This window comes from Ovis canadensis, chromosome 3, assembly GCF_042477335.2.
Source record: "Ovis canadensis isolate MfBH-ARS-UI-01 breed Bighorn chromosome 3, ARS-UI_OviCan_v2, whole genome shotgun sequence".
Taxonomy (NCBI): Eukaryota; Metazoa; Chordata; class Mammalia; order Artiodactyla; family Bovidae; genus Ovis; species Ovis canadensis.
Window position 1 is genome coordinate 113470061 of NC_091247.1, and position 19942 is coordinate 113490002.

Below are 19942 nucleotides of genomic sequence, written 5' to 3' on the forward strand. Positions count from 1 at the left end.
ACCTGGGGTCAAAAACTCAGGGGTGGGCAAGTTTCACACAGTTCTTGCCTTTAAGAAGTCTATAGCCTAATAAGGAAAGACAAATACTGAACATAGTAATTTCCACGAAGTATGGTAAGCTGAGCTAGAGAAGATACACCGGTGGGGAGAGAGATGAAATGACAGGGGAAAAGATAGGTGGTCCGGGAAACCTTCTGGTTTAAGGTGAGACACTGAAATTTAAGAAGGAGTCCAGGTGGTCTGGGGAACTGAAAGACATTCAATAGTTAGGATTTGGGATCCCGCAGAGAAAGACTGTCAAGATACTGAGGGGGCACCTTGGCAAAATCGTTTTACCGGGACCTCCGGAAGGATGAGGTCATTAGCCTCGTGAACATCCCTGGGCAAGAACGAGAATATTGTGTACTTGAACATTTCACCTGAGCTGGGCTCGCCTCAAATTCCTCATTCCTCATTGCACGCAGGCTCCCACGAACTGCAGAGAGGTGGCGACCCGCAGACAGCCGGCGGCCTGCAGACAGCCGAGCTCCGCAGGAGCTGGCCCGCGGGGTCCTGCTGGGGCCCGCAGGCCCCGCCCACACCCAGGCGCGCTCCGGGGCCCGCCCCCGCCGCGGCCGTCACGTGACCCGACGTGTGACGTAGGAGGAAGGAGACGCCATTAGAGGGAGGCGGAGAGCGGGCGCTCCTAACCTCTCCCCAGGTTCCTGACGTGGTGCCCGGGGCCCTTCACTATCGGACTTTCCCCTCGGCGCTTCCAGGCCTCGCCCGGAGGCGGCAGTGGGGACGGCGCCCGGGGCGGGGGGCGCCGGTGCGGAGTAGCTGCGCGGGCCGCGGCTGTGAAGGTGCCGCGGCGGCTGTGGGGACCTCGGCGCGGCGCTAGGGCTCGGGCGGCGGGGACGCGACGGGATGGCTGCGGCCGGCGGCGGCGGGGCGGCGGCGGGCCGAGCCTACTCCTTCAAGGTGGTGCTGCTGGGGGAAGGCTGCGTGGGGAAGACGTCGCTGGTGCTGCGCTACTGCGAGAACAAGTTCAACGACAAGCACATCACCACCCTGCAGGTGCGGGCCGCGGGGCGCGGGGGGGCGGCGCTTCTGGGGCCCGGCGCCTCCGCGCCTCAGGAGACTTTGCTACCGCGGTCCTTGGGTCGGGGCGCCCAGATCCCAGGCCTGTCCCCTCCGCCTGCGCATTGCCTTTGCGATCTCGCCCTGGGAACACGCGTCGTCGGGGCAGCCCGGAGACGGGACAGGCCCTCGGGAGAGAAGTGGAAGGGCCCTGAAAAGTCCCCGGGGTCCCCAGAGTGGCTGCGCATGTGGTGGGGCCCCCGTCGGGGGGCTAGTGTTTCCTCTCTGACTCGCTTCCGCTTGAGCCCTAGGTGCCCTCACTCTGCGGTCAGTCAACCGGGCGTCAGCCCTTTTTCTTTCTTTCGGAATTAGGAACTTAGCTGCCGGTTTGATTTTGCGAACTAGGTGATGTGTAACTTAAGCACTTACTGATGACTAAGTGTTTGGGCAACTTCCATTTTGTCCTGTCTTCGAACAAGGTGCCGATTAGCAAGACTTTTCGCTCTGGAGGGATTTTGAAACGACCGCTTGCTGGTGAGGGTTACGCAGTTCCATTGCAGCCTGCGTGGGTCTGACTTGTGGGTCACTTATATTCACCGATGCAGGTCGACCCATATTCACATGGAAACGTCATATGAATACTGGGCAACAATTGGTCCTCAAGCTAACAGCTTTACTGCTGCTATTTATTTTCTTTGCTTGTAATTGTAGGGCCAGCTTTCATTTGCAGATACATCATTGTTAGAAAAGTGTTAAAATGTAATCATTAATTGGGCGTGAAATCAGTTTGCACGTGTTAGAACAGAAATACCCAATGAGTTCGCCCTGATCTGTCTTCACCTCTATTCGTTTAACTAGCTGTGATTTGGGGCAAGTTAATTAACCTATCTGTGCCCGTGTTTCTAGATCTGCTGAAATGGCCATAATAATAGTATATATAGTTCGTACCGTTGTCAGGACAAATACACATAACACACGTAGGACCTGGCCCAGTGTAAGCTCTCCATCTTTATAATTACTACCCCACAATAGATCTTAATTAGTGATTGTGTAGTGTGTAAGTCCATGGACACTATTTGATAGAATGCAGTTTTTTAATTATTGTGACTTTAGATGTTTGATACTATTATTAAACTACTGACTCTACAATTTCCAAAGATGCTCTGATCCCATGTTCTATTTTTACTCCTCTGTTTTTACTTCTTTATAAAGCATACGATCTGAAAAAGTGAATGTCAGGAACCTGGGTGGGTTTTTGCTTTTTTTCCCTTGCATTTTTGTACAAGATCACTTAACACAATTTTAATAATTATGGTTGAGTGTTACTAGAGAGATAAAGGAAATTTGTAGGGTAAATACCTGTGATCAGTTGGAAATTTAAAAATTTACTAAGGTAAAGTAATAATAATAGCTAACATTTAGTGAGTTCTTACTGTGCTGAGTATTTTACTTTTCTTCTATTCTTATAACAGCCTGTGAGGTGGATAGTTTTATTAGCCTCATTATACAGATGCTGAAACAGGCATGGTTAAGTTGAGTAACGTGTTGGTCATCATATTGCTACAAGTTTTGGTTCTCAAGCTGAAATTTGAATCCAGTTTAGATTTAAAATTTTGGAGCACTGTTTCTGGATGTTGGTAAACCACCCCTTAGTGATTTCTTTTGTGCTGCAGATCTTAGAGAAAAGAGAAGACCATTTTAATTGAGCTCTTAATTTTTTAAAAAGATAATTTAGCCCTTCAGCCTAAAAATTACACTTACATTATACATTCCAAAGATATCCTCAAAGCTCTTAGCTGGGTAAAGATTTTTAAATATCTGAGAGGAAACCTCTGCAATCTACATAGATCTCTAGTATCAAAAGCATAGCATGTAATTCTTATCACAAACATTATCTGGATTATGTTCTAGAATTGAGGCTTTTGCTGTGTACCAACATATGGAAACAGCATTATATACAGTCTCCTTCTCTTGGATATCAGTTCATCTTTTTAAACAATCTTTTCAGAGAAATTTTATTTCAATGAGACCCATAGAGATTCTTGTATGCCTTGCATTCCAAATGGAGAGGAACTAATGCATCATAAGATGTGAGAGAAAGAATTTCCCCTTTTACTTAGCAAAAGGAACTACCTACTACTTATCTTTGTAAAATACTTTGTGTTTTGCTTGCAAAGTACACTCTCGAACATTCCTGTTTTAAAGACTGAAAGGAACCTAAGATAGTTCATGGTTTACTATTCCAGTCTTTCGTTTAATATTTCAGTCAAGTGATTTTCTACTTCAGTCTGAACAGCTTGGAAGTGAGATGAACTGATACAGAAGGTAGAAAACAATGTATCCTGAGATAAGCGTGTTTCATTTTTGGACAGATTACTTTCCTGCGTTTTCCTGTGTCTAGAGACAAAATCTGTTTCCCTGCTCTCTGAATCTTAGTCATACATGGCATCCCTTCTGATAGTTGAAGATGGCTATACATCCCCTTGAGTTTTGTCTTCTCTTGGTAAACAGTTCTGGTTCCTTTTACTAGATCTCCTCTAAGTCATATCATTATTTTGACATCTCTTCTGGATACTTGGTATTTAATCATTCCCTTCTCTTCTTAAAATTTGATAGCTTAAGCTGTAGAAATTACTCTTAGTGTGGTTTGAACTGTGCAAAGAAGTGCAGGCTATCACCTCCCCTGTGGAGAATCCTTTTCTAACTCTGAAGTTGAAAAGATCCTATGAGTTTTGGGGCTGCCACACTGGTTAATATTGGGCCTGCTGTCTTAGTTTTGTTTGCCTAAAGGAAGGAAGAGAGATACAGGGAGAGAGTGAGGAAGGAAGACTACATAACTCAAATTCATTTTACTTTCATTGTGTAGTTCCCTTCCTCGCCAGCCTCCAATGTATCTGACCCATTAAAGTCGGCTTTGATAGGTTTGCTCCAGTGCTTAATGCCTGTTAATATGCTTTTGAATTTTGATTCTATAGCTCAAGAAACATTGATGGAGCTACTGTGGGTCAGGCACTAGATTGGGTCCTGGCCATGCCCATAAAAATAAGGCATGATCTCTACTACTGTATTAGGCACCCATTTTAACTTTTCACCTGAAGATTTGGTAAGACTGTCTTCAGTGTTCTCATCAGTCATTAATAGACTGAAAGAAAAGGGTGAGCCGGGGCCAAGCACAAAGCCTTTCACAAGTCTCTGTAATCTAGTGACACAGGGCCAGAGGTGGGTTTCTCTTAGACTCGCAGTCTAGTTCAGGTCAGTCGCTCAGTCGTGTCCAACTCTGAGCGTTTGGGACCCCATGAATCACAGCACCCCGGGCCTCCCTGTCCATCACCAACTCCTGGAATTCGCCCAAACTCATGTCCATCGAGTCGGTGATGCTATCCAGCCATCTCATCCTCTGTCATCCCCTTCTCCTCCTGCCCCCAATTCCTCCCAGCATCAAGGTCTTTTCCAAGGAGTCAACTCTTCGTATGAGGTGGCCAAAGTATTGGAGTTTCAGCTTCAACATCAGTCCTTCCAATGAACACCAGGACTGATCTCCTTTAGGATGGACTGGTTGGATCTCCTTGCAGTCCAAGGGACTCTCAAGAGTCTTCTCCAACACTACAGTTCAAAAGGATCAGTTCTTCAGCACTCAACTTTCTTCACAGCCCAACTCTCACATCCATACATAACCACTGGAAAAACCATAGCCTTGACTAAATGGACCTTTGTTGGCAAAGTAATGTCTCTGCTTTAAGGGTGGGGCTTTTCCCAGACCAAACACAGACCACAGCCTTCTTTCCTTGTGACTGCGAAACAGTCTCAAATGGAGTGTTAATACATACTAATGATGATGGAAACAGAAAACAAGACTGACTGCTATGGGCTACTGCCTAGCGGACATGAAACTTTCAATGAAAATGGCTATTCTAGCATTACAACTCTTTTTTTTTTTCCTCTTGCTACATCAGTCTTGCTTGTAGGGGATATCATGAGATACTTTGTCAAATGCTTGCAGAAGACAAGATGCTTTTTTTTTTTCTGCAGTAGGACACTATCTGATATGGTAAAAAGGAACAGGACTTTGAAGTTAGTTTGAAGTTTTGGCTTCTGCCTTTTAGCTATCATGATTTTGGCAGGGTATTCTAATGTTTGTAAGCTAGGTCTTTATCCATGAAATTGTAGAATCTCAACGATAAGATTTTTATATGGGTTAGAGAACCATAGTATGTAAACCTCCTGGCACAGTGTTTAATGCATGTTAGCTGTTGAGTGAATTGTGTGTGTGTGTGCTCGGTTGCTCAGTCATGTCGGACTCTTTGTGACCCCATGGGCTGTGGCCCACAAGGGTCTTCTGCCCATGGAATTTTTAAGGCAAGAATACTGGAGTGGGTTGCCATTTTCCTCCTCCAGGGGATCTTCCCCACCCATGGATTGAACTTGGTGTCTGTTGTGCCTCCTTCACTGCGACGCAGATTCTTTACCACTGGCAACACCTGGGAATGAATAAATGGTGCTTAATTTCTGTTGGTTTCTTTCAGGGTAACGCAGACAGAAAGGTAATGGGATTAATTTGACATGAATTATTTTGAGAACTCATGCAGTCTGAGGGACTGCTCGCTTTTATATTTTTATACATACATATATATTTGTTTATTATCCATTCTGGTGTTTGTTTAGGCTTGACATTTCTGGAAGGTCACTTTTTTTATTTTAAAAAATTGTAACATTTGCCGTGCTTTGGTGTTTTTAGTACTGTTCCTTTTTTGCAAACCTCCTCCTCAGTTCAGTTGCTCAGTTGTGTACGACTCTTTGCGACCCCATGAATTGCAGCACCCCAGGCCTCCTTGTCCATCACCAACTCCCAGAGTTTACTCAAACTCATGTCCATCGAGTCGGTGATGCCATCCAGCCATCTCATCCTCTGTCATCCTCTTCTCCTCCTGCCCCCAATCCCTCCCAGCATCAAGGTCTTTTCCAGTGAGCCAGCTCTTCACATGAGAAGGCCAAAATATTGGAGTTTCAGCTTCAGCATCAGTCCTTCCAGTGAACACCCAGGACTGATCTTTAGGATGGACTGGTTGGATTGCAGTCCAAGGGACTCGCAAGAGTCTTCTCCAACACCACAGTTCAAAAGCATCAATTCTTCGGCGCTCAGCTTTGTTCACAGTCCAACTCTCACATCCATACGTGACCACTGGAAAAACCACAGCCTTGACTAGACAGACATTTGTTGGCAAAGTAATATCTCTGCTTTTGAATATGCTATCTAGGTTGGTCATAACTTTCCTTCCAAGGAGCAAGCGTCTTTTAATTTCATGACTGCAGTCACCATCTGCAGTGATTTTGGAGCCCCCCCCCCCCAAAATAAAGTCTGACACTGTTTCCACTGTTTCCCCATCTATTTCCCATGAAGGGATGGGACCAGATGCCATGATCTTCATTTTCTGAATGTTGAGCTGTAAACCAACTTTTTCACTCTCCTCTTTCACTTTCATCAAGAGGCTTTTTAGTTCCTCTTCACTTTCTGCCATAAGGGTGGTGTCATCTGCGTATCTGAGGTTATTGATATTTTTCCCGGCAATCTTGATTCCAGCTTGTGCTTCTTCCAGCCCAGCATTTCTCATGATGTACTCTGCGTATAAGTTAAATAAGCAGGGTGACAATATACAGCCTTGACGTACTCCTTTTCCTATTTGGAACCAGTCTGTTGTTCCATGTCCAGTTCTAACTGTTGCTTCCTGACCTGCATATAGGTTTCTCAGGAGGCAGGTCAGGTAGTCTGGTATTCCCATCTCTTGAAGAATTTTCCACAGTTTATTGTGATCTATACAAATAGAGGTCAAAGACCTCCTCCTAGGTTATTGATAATTATGAAGTAATGTTGTAGGTAAGCTCTCCGAGGACTCAAGATCCTTTAGCTGGCTTACCAAGAAAGCTTGAGATTATATAAAGTCCCCAAGCGTCCTTCTGTGATTTCTTCATTGTTTTGGGCTGTGTTAAACTTGACATAGACAAGAAAGACAGTTGGAGTGAGGGACTTATTGCTTTGTCTCTGGAATTGTTGAACCTAAGCAGTTAAATTCAAGAATTGTTATTTCATACCTGTTACATGTCATTGTGCCAGCTGGGGAAAGTAAAGATGAGAAAGATATTTTGATCATCTATTAACTTTCTTTATTCTTAAATGGTTGTGTGATTTCAGTTGTCTTTGTTTCTCTCTGTACTTGTGCTCTTGGGTAGTCACTTCTTTTCTTCAGCTGAAACTCCCTTTTCCCCTTATTGTAAGACTGTGCACTCTGACTTAAATGCCTTTTACCACTTTGAACTAGTCTTGTGTGTAAAAAGTAACATTTTTCATAATCAGAACCATCCATCATCTTTCCTTTTAGAACTCTAACTGGAATTCCACCTGTCTGCCTCCTGAAGTCTCGGGAGGTGCCTGCCATTTGATTAGCAAAGCAGTGCTGTAAGTGAGAAAACGAACGTGTAGGTTAGATTTCTGAGGTCCTATGTATAGTGATAGTGTACTGTTTTTTTCTTAAGCTAAGTCAGCTACTTTTTAAAAAATTATTCATACACCTTAACCTCCAGAGCAACACTTGGCGTTCAGATTCTAGTAGTTAGCTTTATACTCAGCTAGGAATCTTAATTTCCTTGTTTATAAGATTAATGTTTCAAATGTCTGAAAGACCTTCTAAGGTAGTACTGGAAACCAGTTAGAAGATTCAGCCAATTTGTTTACAATATCTTTATAAAATACCATAGTAGAAATCTTTCCTTTTTCCCCTCAGTATTTTACTAGATAATATGTGGGCTATGGAAGGGTGGATGATTTTTTTTTTTTTTAAAGAAGAGTTTTTCTGAATTGTTGCTTTGAATGTCTAACATATAGCTATTTTATATCTAACTTTTATTTTCTGCTGTTATGTTTTGAGCTAATCCTTAGAAGTGACTTTTTGACTCTTCAAAGTATTTACTTGGACTCTAAACTGATTATAATATCTCTTTATAGAAGCTAAAGATAAATGAGATATTCAAGAACCCAGCTTAGTTTTCTTTCTTTCTTTAAATTAAAAATATTTGATATATAGCATTTTATAAACTTAAGTTGTAAAATATGTTGATTTGTTACCTTTATATGCTGTAACATGATTTTGACCTTGTAGAAATTCATCTTGTTCTTCTGGTAGCTCATTTTTATTGCCTTGCTACAGAGGACTCATTTTATGAGTTATCTGACTGAACCCTTTCATCTCCTTGGCTTCAGTTGAAAGTAGTCAGTGGATTAGCCCCGCCCCTCCCAGCCCCACTTGCATAATCTTAGTCCCTGATCAGGGAAGGACCGTGGCAATGAAAGCACCAAGTCTTAACCCCTGGACCACTAGGGAACTCCCAATAGACACTTTAAATCCTTAAGCTGGAAACAGTGTTTGTAACTGTAGCAAAAGTAATGCAACTGGAAAGTCTATTGAATTTAGATAAAGACAGTTGAGTATTTGTCTACAGTTGTTACTGTACTGCACTAGGTATTTTGTTTTGTCAAAAGAACAAGTAGTTTGGCCAACAAAAACAAAAAAACATGAAAACTTCGATGAAACCAGTTATGGAAAGACTTTCATTTGGAAAATGCAATTTATTCTTATTATATCTCACCTATAAGCATTTTTTTAAAATACAGATTAAAAAAATACCCACCGTGACTTCAAATAAAATGCTGGGTAAATAAGCATCAGGTGCGAATGACAGATGTCTAATAAGATTGATAAGTCTCTTAATGCACCGAAAATATGGAAGATGAAATCTTTGGAATTAGAAGCAATAGTGATGCTGTAACTCAGGGTTTTCAGGTGGTGCACTGGTAAAGAATCCACCTGCCAGTGCAGAAAGTGCAAGAGAGGTGGGTTTGATCTCAGGGTCTGGAAGAGCCCCTGGAGTAGGAAATGACAGCCTGCTCCAGTATTCTTGTTGGTGACAATTCTGTAGCCAGAGGACCCTGGCAGGCTGCAGTCCATGGGGTCGCAAAGTCGGACATGACTGAGCAGCTGAGCACGCTGAGCGCACGCACACACACAAACACATACAACTCAGAGTTTGCAGGATTGAAGTGAGAAATGTACCATTGCTTTGATTCTCATTGTTTGTGGCTACCCTGAGAGTATTTTGGGAGATGAGTTGGTGTCTAGGAGTACTTAGTCCGAGTGGAGGAAAGCCAGGTTAAGAACGTGTTTGTGTTCTAGAATAGACAGCTTTGTGCAGTGGGAAAAGCACTATGGAGTCAGCCAGCCTTCCGCCCACTGCGGTACCTGACTCAGTTGTCTGACCTTGGGTGAGTCACTGTATTTCTTTAAGTCGAGGATTCACACCTGTAAAATAGGGCTAATTGCCTACTTCACAGGGTTGTTATTAATACAAAGATAAAATGAGAAAGATGAATCGTGGTGACACATGGTATATACTATTTTTTTTCTTCCCATATTTCTCGAAACCTTTGAATTGACATTATTTATGCCACTCTCCCCTTCTCTTTCTCAATGGGGTTCTTTCACTGAGATGTTGCCAGGGCTTTATCCCTTAGGAAAGTGTGTGAAAAAAAATTTTTTTTTTTATATTTTGATAAGTGCATATAAACAGTTTTCTTGAGTGTTGAGTGGGTTCATGGCTTTTATCTGATTCTGAAAGCAGTCCATGATTATACCTCCCTCCCATTTTTACTACCATGTAACAGAATTAAGAACCTCTGCCCCAGAGTGTTATATAACCACGAGTGGTATCTCAGTAGCTTGACCAAATTAAGTATGCCTCATGGAGGTAGTTGGGGGGAGAAAAAAGAGGTTTCAACCTTCTGATCGTTTGCTGCTATCTTGATGTCATGTAAAATATTTCAGCTTTATTCTCACCTACCTATAATTGTTTTTAAAACAGAAGATGTTTGTTCTTTAAGAAAATATCTATGAAATATTAAGAATTTAGGATTTATATAAAATGAGATGATTTGTATTACAGAAGGACTCTTTCCATAGAGAGGGATTTAAGTTTTTTTGTTATGAAGGCAGAAAAAAAAGATTTAGCGAGTACTGTATTATAATTTGCTTTGCTGGTGCATCACATATTGGAGTTAAAATAATTTGGTTTATAAGGAAACTTTTCGAAACATATCTTTTATGTAAATTGAATTCTACCAGGCAGAGTGTAGATGAATTTATCTCCAGTAACAACATTTGCAAGTCTGCTGTGGGCAGCACTGTGCTTCCCCCTGCCCCCTCTGTTAGAGAAGTGTTCCTTCACCTCCCAGTCTGAGAGGCACCACAGCACAGTGAGTATGAGTCATGTCTGGAGCCAGACCGCCTAGATTGCAAATCCTGCTCTGTCGCTTGTGACCTTGAACAAGATACTTAACATTCCTTTGTCTCTGTTTCCACTTCTATAATATTTGGATAATAACCATATCTAATCACAGAGTTTTACGAGAAGTGAATTAATATTGAAAAGTATTTAAAACACTGCCCATTTCATTGTAAGCACTGTGAAAGTGTTAAATAAATAAAAATACGTAATCTAGTTAACAGAATACTTATACCCATGAAAAGATAACTTTTATGAGGTGGTATGTGCTGTATATTGTAAGATTAGGTTCCCTAAAGTTCTGCTGCATGGAGAAATCCAGTGTGGGCTGTATGGCTGGTATGAGACAATTTAAAAATTCAAAGAAGATTATAGGTCTATGAACTGGTCTTGGAGAGATGAGATTAAGATAGAGAATAAAAGAATAGGCCCAAGATAGAGAGGAATTTTATGAACAAACAGGATTGGAGGGAATATATAGTATAGACTCTATGAATACTGGAAGCTTTCTAGAAAGATAGGTATGGACAAGTGGTGGAGGTCCTTGGATACAAAGATAAGGGTTTGAGATTTTTATTTCTGTAATAGGGCTCCCTGACTTTCATAAAGGAGAAGCTTACGAATGACTGTAAAAAGTGCATTGCACGGTACTTGGTGAAAAGCAAGCATTCACTGTCAGCTGGTGTTAGCAATAGCACTAGAAGTGACTGTGTAGGCTCTCACCATATCGATGGGGTACATGTGTATATTTTTTAAAGAATTGCCTAGTGATGGACACTTAGGTTATTTCTTTCCATTTTCTTTCTTTTTGTAAAGAATCAATGCTCTGATGAGCACTCTTTCCATAAAATTGTTCTATACATACGTTTCCTTAGGAGAGACTTAGCACTGTCGCTCAACTCACTGTGGAAAGTGATGGTAAGTTTCAGAAGGAATGGTAGAAAGGAAATGATGGAGCTTTCCCAGCTATAATTCACTCCCCACTGCGGAGAAATCCCCACAAAACTCTTGACAAAAGGCTTTTATGGTATTAGCTGCCAGCAGGATATAGTTCAAGTATACTAATGTAAAGTGATAACTATTGGAGAACTCAGGTGTGGATGTGGTAAGGGCTTTTTGTTTTTGTTTGTTTGTTTGCTTGTTTTTATTTTTAATAGAATATTTAGGGTTTGAGGAAGATAATGTGGCATGTAGACTAGAGAACCAGAGTGTGAAGTGAGACCAAAGGTATTCATATTATGACTTAATATGAGACTGGTGGTCATAGAACTCCAGAGGAAATATGAAGACAAGATTTGATCAGTTTTTTGGATTATGGGATGACAGGGAAGGAAGAATATTCAGTGATGATATTCCTGAGATGCTAAACCTCAGTGACTTGGAGAATGTGATCAAAATACTAATGTTACAATGGAAAGCCAATTTTGGAGGGAAGATCAGTTTAACTTTAAATAGGTTTGAAAGTAGAGAGAGAGGCATTTAAGTTTACTTTAAACATTTGTATAGGAGTCAGATTTTGAGTTTCTTTATATAACATTGATAGTGAAATAGGGCAGATGGTTGAGTTCAAATAAGTTACACAACTGATAAGTGGCAAAGCTGAGATTCAAATCCTAAGTTCTGCTTCAAAGTTGATATTTTTAACCCTTAAGCTATGAGTGGGAAATATTCCTTCATTCATATTTATTGTATATAACATGTATTTGGTCTTCTCATTTTCTAAGTTATTTCCTTTGTTGTTTTGCCATTGAATTAAATATTATGCCCTTTTCTATATAACCTCTGTTTTATTTAATAAAATATCTTGAAGGTAGACATTCCTGGATTTGACCTCTGCTGTTTGTGATTCCTTTGTATCTGGATTCCTTAGTTAATCATTCAATCTAGTGGCCTTTTCTTAGTTTTTAATTTTCCTTGGCATATATACAGTAGAAAGTCCTTCCTGAAATCTAGGTTCTTTCTCCTTCAGTAATATCGAGAATTCACCATCCTAGCCTTTTTATCTGTTTTACTTTCCATCTCTGCACTTTCTTTTGTATTGATACACTTAAATGTGATCATCTCTGCATAGCTTTGAACTTGGCTCTTTGTTCCTTTTTTAAACATGTCAACCGGCTCAGGTTTCTGATTATATTCCCTCTTCAATTAGTCTTGATTTTATCCTCTTTTCTATCTTCATGCATTTAATTCAGGCCCTTTATGCCTTTCTTTCCAGCTTTAAAATAGCCTCCTGTCTTCCAAGTGTAGTCCTGTCTTTCTTCCTATCATAGTCATTCTCTTAAAAATACAGATTTTATATGTTCTCACTGCTTAAAAACCCTTCATTGATTGTTCATTGTCAACAATATTATTTCCTAACATTTACTTCTTTGGATGAGTTAGGTGTTTCTTTAGGGAAAAAGAAGTCAAATGAGTTTGGGAAATACTTGTATAAATACAATTAGCCAGTCTTTCTTTTGGCGGACTCTTTAGTGTGCACTGTGAACACACAAAGGGGATACAGAGCAATACACTGCTGCTGCTGCTGCTGCTGCTAAGTTGCTTCAGTCAACTCTGTGCGACCCCATAGACAGCAGCCCACCAGGCTCCGCTGTCCTTGGGATTCTCCAGGCAAGAACACTGGAGTGGGTTGCCATTTCCTTCTCCAGTGCATGAAAGTGAAAAGTGAAAGTGAAATTACTCAGTCATGTGCAACTCTTAGCGACCCCATGGACGGCAGCCCACCAGGCTCCTCCGTCCATGGGATTTTCCAGGCAAGAGCACTGGAGTGGGGTGCCAGTCTTGAAACAGCTTTTATTGAGATCCACAAGGTTAAGTCCATACCTTTAGATACGGAGTTTCAGGTTTTTTTGATTCAACCTTTTCCTAACTTTAGAGCTTCATCTCTGGCATACACCAGACCAACTTGGAGTTTCCTGTGGCGTGGGGAGTTAACATATTTCAGGCTTCAGTGGTTTCACTTGTCTGTCACGAAAAACCCTTACTACTCATAAAGAGGAGCTCATTACTTTCTTTCTGAAGCCTTCTGTGACTTATCCAGGCAAGCTTTACACTCCTTTCTCAGCATTTTCTTTATAGTGTACTTAGCAAGACCCTCCATTTTAACCATTATCTTTACATTTTAATATTTGCAGTGGAACTATAAGCTCTTTGAAAGCTGGAACTGTTCTCTTTCATTTCTGTGATAGTACCTGCTACAGTTATTAGCTTTAGTTTAAATAACTGAATTGCAAAATAATGGCAGGAACCTTTCCAGTAGTAATGGTATTCATACAGCTAAGTAAACACCAGTAAATATTTCTTTTATCTCATCTTAGAAGTCTTAGACTCTTTCTATAATGAGTAGGTTAAGTGGCATCAAATTAAATGCTAAGAAAATGTTTTAATGAGGGGAAAAAAACCAAGAAAACATTTAATTACCAGCTCTTGGGTACTTTTTATAACTTGTGTTCATAAAACAAAATATCTTTTTCTTAGAATAAAAATAATGTTCTGTTTTCAGTGGAAACAGTGTTTAGTTATTAATAATAACTCAATGATTACTTTTTCTCCCAGATAACTTGTTTCATATGATGTGATTCATTCCTCTATATTTTTTAGGATAATTTTTATGTGAAACATCATTTAATGTATATCTCTTTTCTTAGGCATCATTCTTAACAAAGAAGTTAAATATTGGTGGGAAGAGAGTAAATCTTGCTATTTGGGTAAGTTAACATTTTCAGCTGTATGAGTGAAGGCCTTTATCTATTCTTCATACTCTAATAACTAATTGGCTTAAGAAATAGGAATTTGAATTTCTGGATTTTTATTTTTTTAGTTAACTCAGGGTTAGCCAAAATCTTTTTTTTTTTTTTTAAATTAAACATCTTTCCCCCTAAAATCTGGCTAAGAATTTTATCTTGAATACACTTGTTACACATGAATAGTGCTGTCATAACTTTTCAACTGGAGAAGGGTGAACTCAAGGGATTCCATTTCAGAAAAAGAGGTGGACAGGCTGTCTGGCCTTTATCCCCCCATCTCTATGTCCCAATCTTCCAAGGGAGTGGCGGGTGGAGACTAGGGCAAGGATAATGCAGTAAGGCATCACTGCCAGGTGGTCCTGGTGCTCGTTCTTTCTCCTTGTCTCCTCTCTCTGTGGAGAACTTAAATTCAGGGCCAAGCCTGTTCCTAGGTTATAAAGCCGTTGTGGTCATTCCAGCCCTTTGGCAACTGAACTGGCTTTTTAATGAGGGTGGGAAAGATTGCTGAGGAGGAGGGTTGGGGAGAGGAGAAGTAACCTTTACAAAACAGTAAAACATTAAATATTAATTACAACTTAAAAATTTTTATAGCTTGTTTCTTTTAACAGTGTTTTGGGGTTATCTATAACTTTATACCCTAGTTTATAATTAATCAGAAGCTCACTGTAGTTTAAATAATAGATATATTTTTTCTTCTGGTCTAATAAACGTTTGTTGCTTTATTTAGGATACAGCAGGTCAAGAGAGATTCCACGCATTGGGTCCAATTTACTACAGAGATTCAAATGGAGCTATTTTAGTTTATGATATAACAGATGAAGATTCTTTCCAGAAGGTATCTTGCTCACTTATGGGTGAATGTCTTAATAGAACAATAGTGATTGGTCAGGTCTGCATTAACATGTCTGTGATTAGCCTTGGCTTTAAAAGTATACTGCTGCTACTGCTAAGTCACTTCAGTCGTGTCTGACTCTGTGCGACACCATAGACGGCAGCCCACCAGGCTCCCCCGTCCCTGGGATTCTACAGGCAGGAACACCGGAGTGGGTTGCCATTTCCTTCTCCAATGCATGAAAGTGAAAAGTGAAAGTCAAGTCGCTCAGTCGTCTCTGACTCTTAGCGACCTCATGAACTGCAGCCTACCAGGCTCCTCCGTCCATGGATTTTCTAGTTTGTGCATAAATGATGACCAGTCATAATTTTTAATGGCATATTTAATTCATAGTAACAATATGGATATCATCTATTAATAGTTTATTATATGGCTTTCTCAGATATTAGGAAAGGGAAATAATCTGAACTAAAGCTTCAGAAAAATATAGACGCCTTTTTTTTCTCCTTATTAAAGAAAAATCACAAACTTTTTTTTCTGTACACACTGGGCACCTGAAAACTTGGTATGGCTGCACAGGTGGGTTCCATAATTATGGGGAGGTAAAAGAGGAACTAAATCAAGTTTAAGCTCTTTTCTCCTCACTAGGTATCCTGGAGTATTCAGTGCAGATTTTAAAAGGAAAATCTACGCAGTGTTTATTTTAAAGCACTTCCATTTTTATAAAGTTTTTGGGACCAAAAACGAGTGACCATTAAACTTACCTCTGAATTCTCATCACAGTTAGGATTGTGACAGTTTACTTATTTGATCTTTTGAAAGCCTTTCTGGGAATAAGAAAGGATATGTAACTCAAGGGGGTAATTTCAAGGCGAAGCTTTTCTTGCCTTGAGTTACAGGTGTGTACTTCTTGAAATTACTTGCCCTTTTTGTTTCTTTATTTTTATTTATTTCCTAGCATTTAATGGATGAAGCAGATATACAAGTTAGCCTTTGGGTTATTAATACCATGTTGCAAAAGTTAGGCCAAGGAGTAGAAAAATGAAAATAGGTAGCTTTCAGATTTAATGATATTTTACAATGTTTTATCTTTGGGATGCTGTTTGTTATCCCTTCTTGCCTTTTTTGCATGAAAAGAAATGGTTTAAGTATTTTATTGATTAAAAGAAAATGGAGTCATTTAGGTTGAAAAGTGACCAGTTATCTCTTGCTGCATAACAAAACACCCCAAATTTGATGGCTTAAAACAACCTATTATTTCCCACGGTTTTGAGGGTTGCCTGAGCTTCCCTGATAGTTGGTAAAGAATCTGCCTGCAATGCAGGAGACCCTGCTTCAATTCCTGGGTCAGGAAAATCCCCTGGAGAAGAGATAGGCTACCCATTCCAGTATTCTTGGGCTTCCCTTGTGGCTCAGTTGGTAAGGAATCTACCTGCAATGCAGGAGACCTGGGTTCAATCCCTGGGTTGGTAAGATCCCCTGGAGAAGGGAGAGGCTACCCACTCCAGTATTCTGGCCTGGAGAAGTCCGTGGACTGTGTAGTCCATGGGGTCGCAAAGAGTCGGACAGGACTGAGTGATTTTTACTCTCTTTCTTTTCTGGACAAATCCTTCGCTCCATGTGGTGTCAGTGGAGTCACTCAGACAGCGGCAGGAGCTGGGGGTTGGCTGGGTGGGGGCCTGGATCTCCTCTGTGTGCCTTCTCGCTCCATTTGGTGTCTTGTTCTCCGGTACTCTGTCCACATGCTCTCGTTATTCTGTGTTCCAGCCAAACCTTATATGACAACCAGATCCCAAGAGAGAGCTGCCAGACCTTCCTAAGGCTTTAGTCCAGAATTGGCATGGCGTTAGTGCTGCCACCTTCTCTTGGTCAAAGCAAGAGACTAGGCTAGAACAGAGTCAGAGAGAGGAGAAATAGACTCTTGGCAGAGAATTTCTGACCCTCTTTAACTCATCACAGAGTGTTTGGGTTAATCAATAGAATACCTGTGGAGGGGAATCTGACTGCAGATGAATAACAGTTAAAAAGAATATTGGTTAGATTTAGGGATTCCCTTGCAGTCCAGTGGTTATCCATGGGTGATAGCGATCTCTAGAGGCATCCTTGGTTGTCGCACCTGGCAGTGGCACTGGGTCTAGTCGGTGGGAGGCCAGGGGTGCCACCAAACAGCATTCACTGCACAGGACAGCCCCTCCCGGCAGAGGGCTGTCGAGGCCCAGATACCAGAGGTGCCGAGAGTGAAGAAACCTACCACACACCAAAGGATAAAACTTAATTTGCCCTTTTTCTACTCCTGTACGTTTTGTTTTTCCTCTAAATGTTTGTCACAGAAGCTCCCGTGCCCTCTCTTTTGGAACCAACTGGGGTATAAAAGAATTAAGCTCGTGTATGTGTGTGTTTTTTAGTTTTTTTTTTTTTTTTGGTCGCATCTTGTGACTTGTGGGATCTTAGTTTCCTGACCAGGGATTGAACCCTGGCCCTGAGAGTAAAGCACTGAATTCTAGCCACTGGACCACTAGGGAATTCCCAAGCCCATATTTTCTTCAATCCAATGTGATTCTATACAAGCATCTATTATTAGACGCTGGAGTTGACATGCTTTTGCTCTGGTGAACAGCTTTGCTTAGATTTGTGGATGATTTATGAAGATTGTAATTAGAGGTGCTTCTCTTTATACTTATATGTAGATGGAGAGAGAAATCTTTCTTGTGTGTGTGTGTGTGTGTGTGTGTGAGTGTGTGAGTGTGATTTGCAATATAAATGATCCTGTATAGTCAATCTAATCACACTAGGACCACAGCCTTGTCTAACTCAATGAAACTAAGCCATGCCCACAGGGCAACCCAAGACGGGTGGGTCATGGTGGAGAGGGCTGACAGAATATGGTCCACTGGAGAAGGGAATGGCAAACCACTTCCATATTGTTGCCTTGAGAACCCCATGAATAGTATGAAAAGGCAAAATGATAGGATACTGAAAGAGGAACTCCCCAGGTCAGTAGGAGCCCAATAGGCTATTGGAGGTCAGTGGAGAAATAAATCCAGAAAGAATGAAGGGATGGAGCCAAAGCAAAAATAATACCCAGCTGTGGACTCATTGAAAAAGACTCTGATGCTGGGAGGGATTGGGGGTAGGAGAAGAAGGGGACGACCGAGGATGAGAAGGCTGGATGGCATCGCTGACTCGATGGACGCAAGTCTGAGTGAACTCTGGGAGTTGGTGATGGACAGGGAGGCCTGGCATTCTGCGATTCATGGGGTCGAAAAGAGTCGGACACGACTGAGGGACTGAACTGATAGTGAATCATTCCTAATAACTAAATATGTGGACCATTAGACAGAATTTTGAGGTACTTTCACAACATTGCATTTTGGGGTATTGTAATTGTAGTCATTGTAACAGGATTTGTTTTAATATTTATGCTTGTATACACAGGTTAAAAACTGGGTGAAAGAATTACGGAAAATGTTGGGAAATGAGATCTGTTTATGTATAGTAGGTAAGTGTCATTAATTTTTTAAAATGTCCTTTGTTTCTTTAATACTTTATTAAAAATAGTAAATGAATAATTTTCATTTTAAAGTTACATGAGAAAAGAATGGTATTTTAGTATTTAATATTTTAGAGTAATTTAGAATTTGGAAGGGATCTTTCAGGAGATTCAAACATCTGTAATTCAAGGAATGCCCTTGGGCAGCAGCTGGGAAACCCTGAACATGTAGGGCTTTTGAATCTCCCAGCCTTCCTTCAACTTGACCTTTAGTTTTTCATCATAAGATTATTTTAGAAAATAAAAGAGTTTGGCAACTACAGTGTAATTAAAATCAGTGACTTAAGCTGTGTTTTTGTCATATTGTTGTTGTTCAGTCGCCAAGCAACTTTACAACCCCATGAACTGCAGCACGCCAGTCTCTTCTGTTCTCCACTGTCTCCCAGAGTTTGCTCAAATTCATGTCCATTAAATGGGTGATGCTATCTAATCGTCTCATTCTCTGCCACTCCCTTCCCCTTTTGCCTTCAGTCTTTCCCAGCATCAGGGGCTTTGCCAGCGAGTCGGCTTTTCACTCAGTTGGCTAAAGTATTAGAGTGTCAGTTTCAGCATCAGTCCTTCCAATGAATATTCAGGGTTGATTTATTTTAGGATTGACTAGTTTGATCTTGCTATCCAAGGGACTCTGAAAAGTCTTGAAGAGCACAAGTCAAAAGCATCAATTGTTCAGCAGTCTGCCTTCCATACCTGACTACTGGAAAAACCATAGCTTTGACTACATAGATCTTTGTCAGCAAATTGATGTCACTAGTTTTTAATACACTGTCTAGGTTTGTCATTGCTTACCTTCCAAGGAAGTGTCTTTTTACTTTGTGGTGGCAGTCACTATCCACAGTGATTTTGGAGCCCAGCAAAAGAAAATCTGTCAGTTTTTCTACCTTTCCCCCATCTATTTGCCATGAAGTGATGGGGCCAGATGCTATGATTTTAGTTTTTTGAATGTTGAGTTTTAAACCAACGTTTTTACTCTTTTTCACCCTAATCAAGAGGTTCTTTAGTTCCTCTTCACTTTTTGCTATTAGAGGGGTATTATCTGCATATCTGAGGTTGTTGATATTTCCTCCCAGCAATCTTGATTCCAGCTTGTGCTTCATTCAGCCTGGCATTTTGCATGATTTACTCTGCATATAAGTTAAAAGCAGGGTGACAGAATACAGCCTTGTCGTACTCCTTTTCCAATTTGGAACCAGTCTATTGTTCCATGTCCGGCTCTGTTGCTTCTTGACCTGCAGACAGGTTTCTCAGGAGACGGGTAAGGTGGTCTGCTAGTCCCATCTCTAAGAATTTTCCACAGTTTCTTGTGATCCACCCAGTCAAAAGCTTTAGCATAGTCAATGAAGCAGAAGTAGGTGTTTTTCTGGAACTTCCTTGCTTTCTCCATCATTCAACAAATGTTGGCAGTTTGCTCTGGCTTCCTCTGCCTCTTCG

The 19942-nt window shown here is 41.0% G+C and overlaps 1 protein-coding gene across 1 annotated transcript in view; it reads left to right on the forward strand.

Annotated features, from left to right (window-relative positions):
* Nucleotides 1-615: 615 nt before the first annotated feature.
* The window catches only part of RAB21 (RAB21, member RAS oncogene family), a 30290-nt gene continuing 10963 nt past the window's right edge, over nucleotides 616-19942 (forward strand). The window contains exons 1-4 of the mRNA XM_069584017.1: nucleotides 616-1056; nucleotides 14034-14093; nucleotides 14860-14967; nucleotides 18400-18463. Of these exons, the coding sequence (XP_069440118.1) occupies nucleotides 907-1056; nucleotides 14034-14093; nucleotides 14860-14967; nucleotides 18400-18463 (382 nt within the window). The 5' untranslated portion in view covers nucleotides 616-906. The remainder of the gene's footprint in view (nucleotides 1057-14033; nucleotides 14094-14859; nucleotides 14968-18399; nucleotides 18464-19942) is intronic.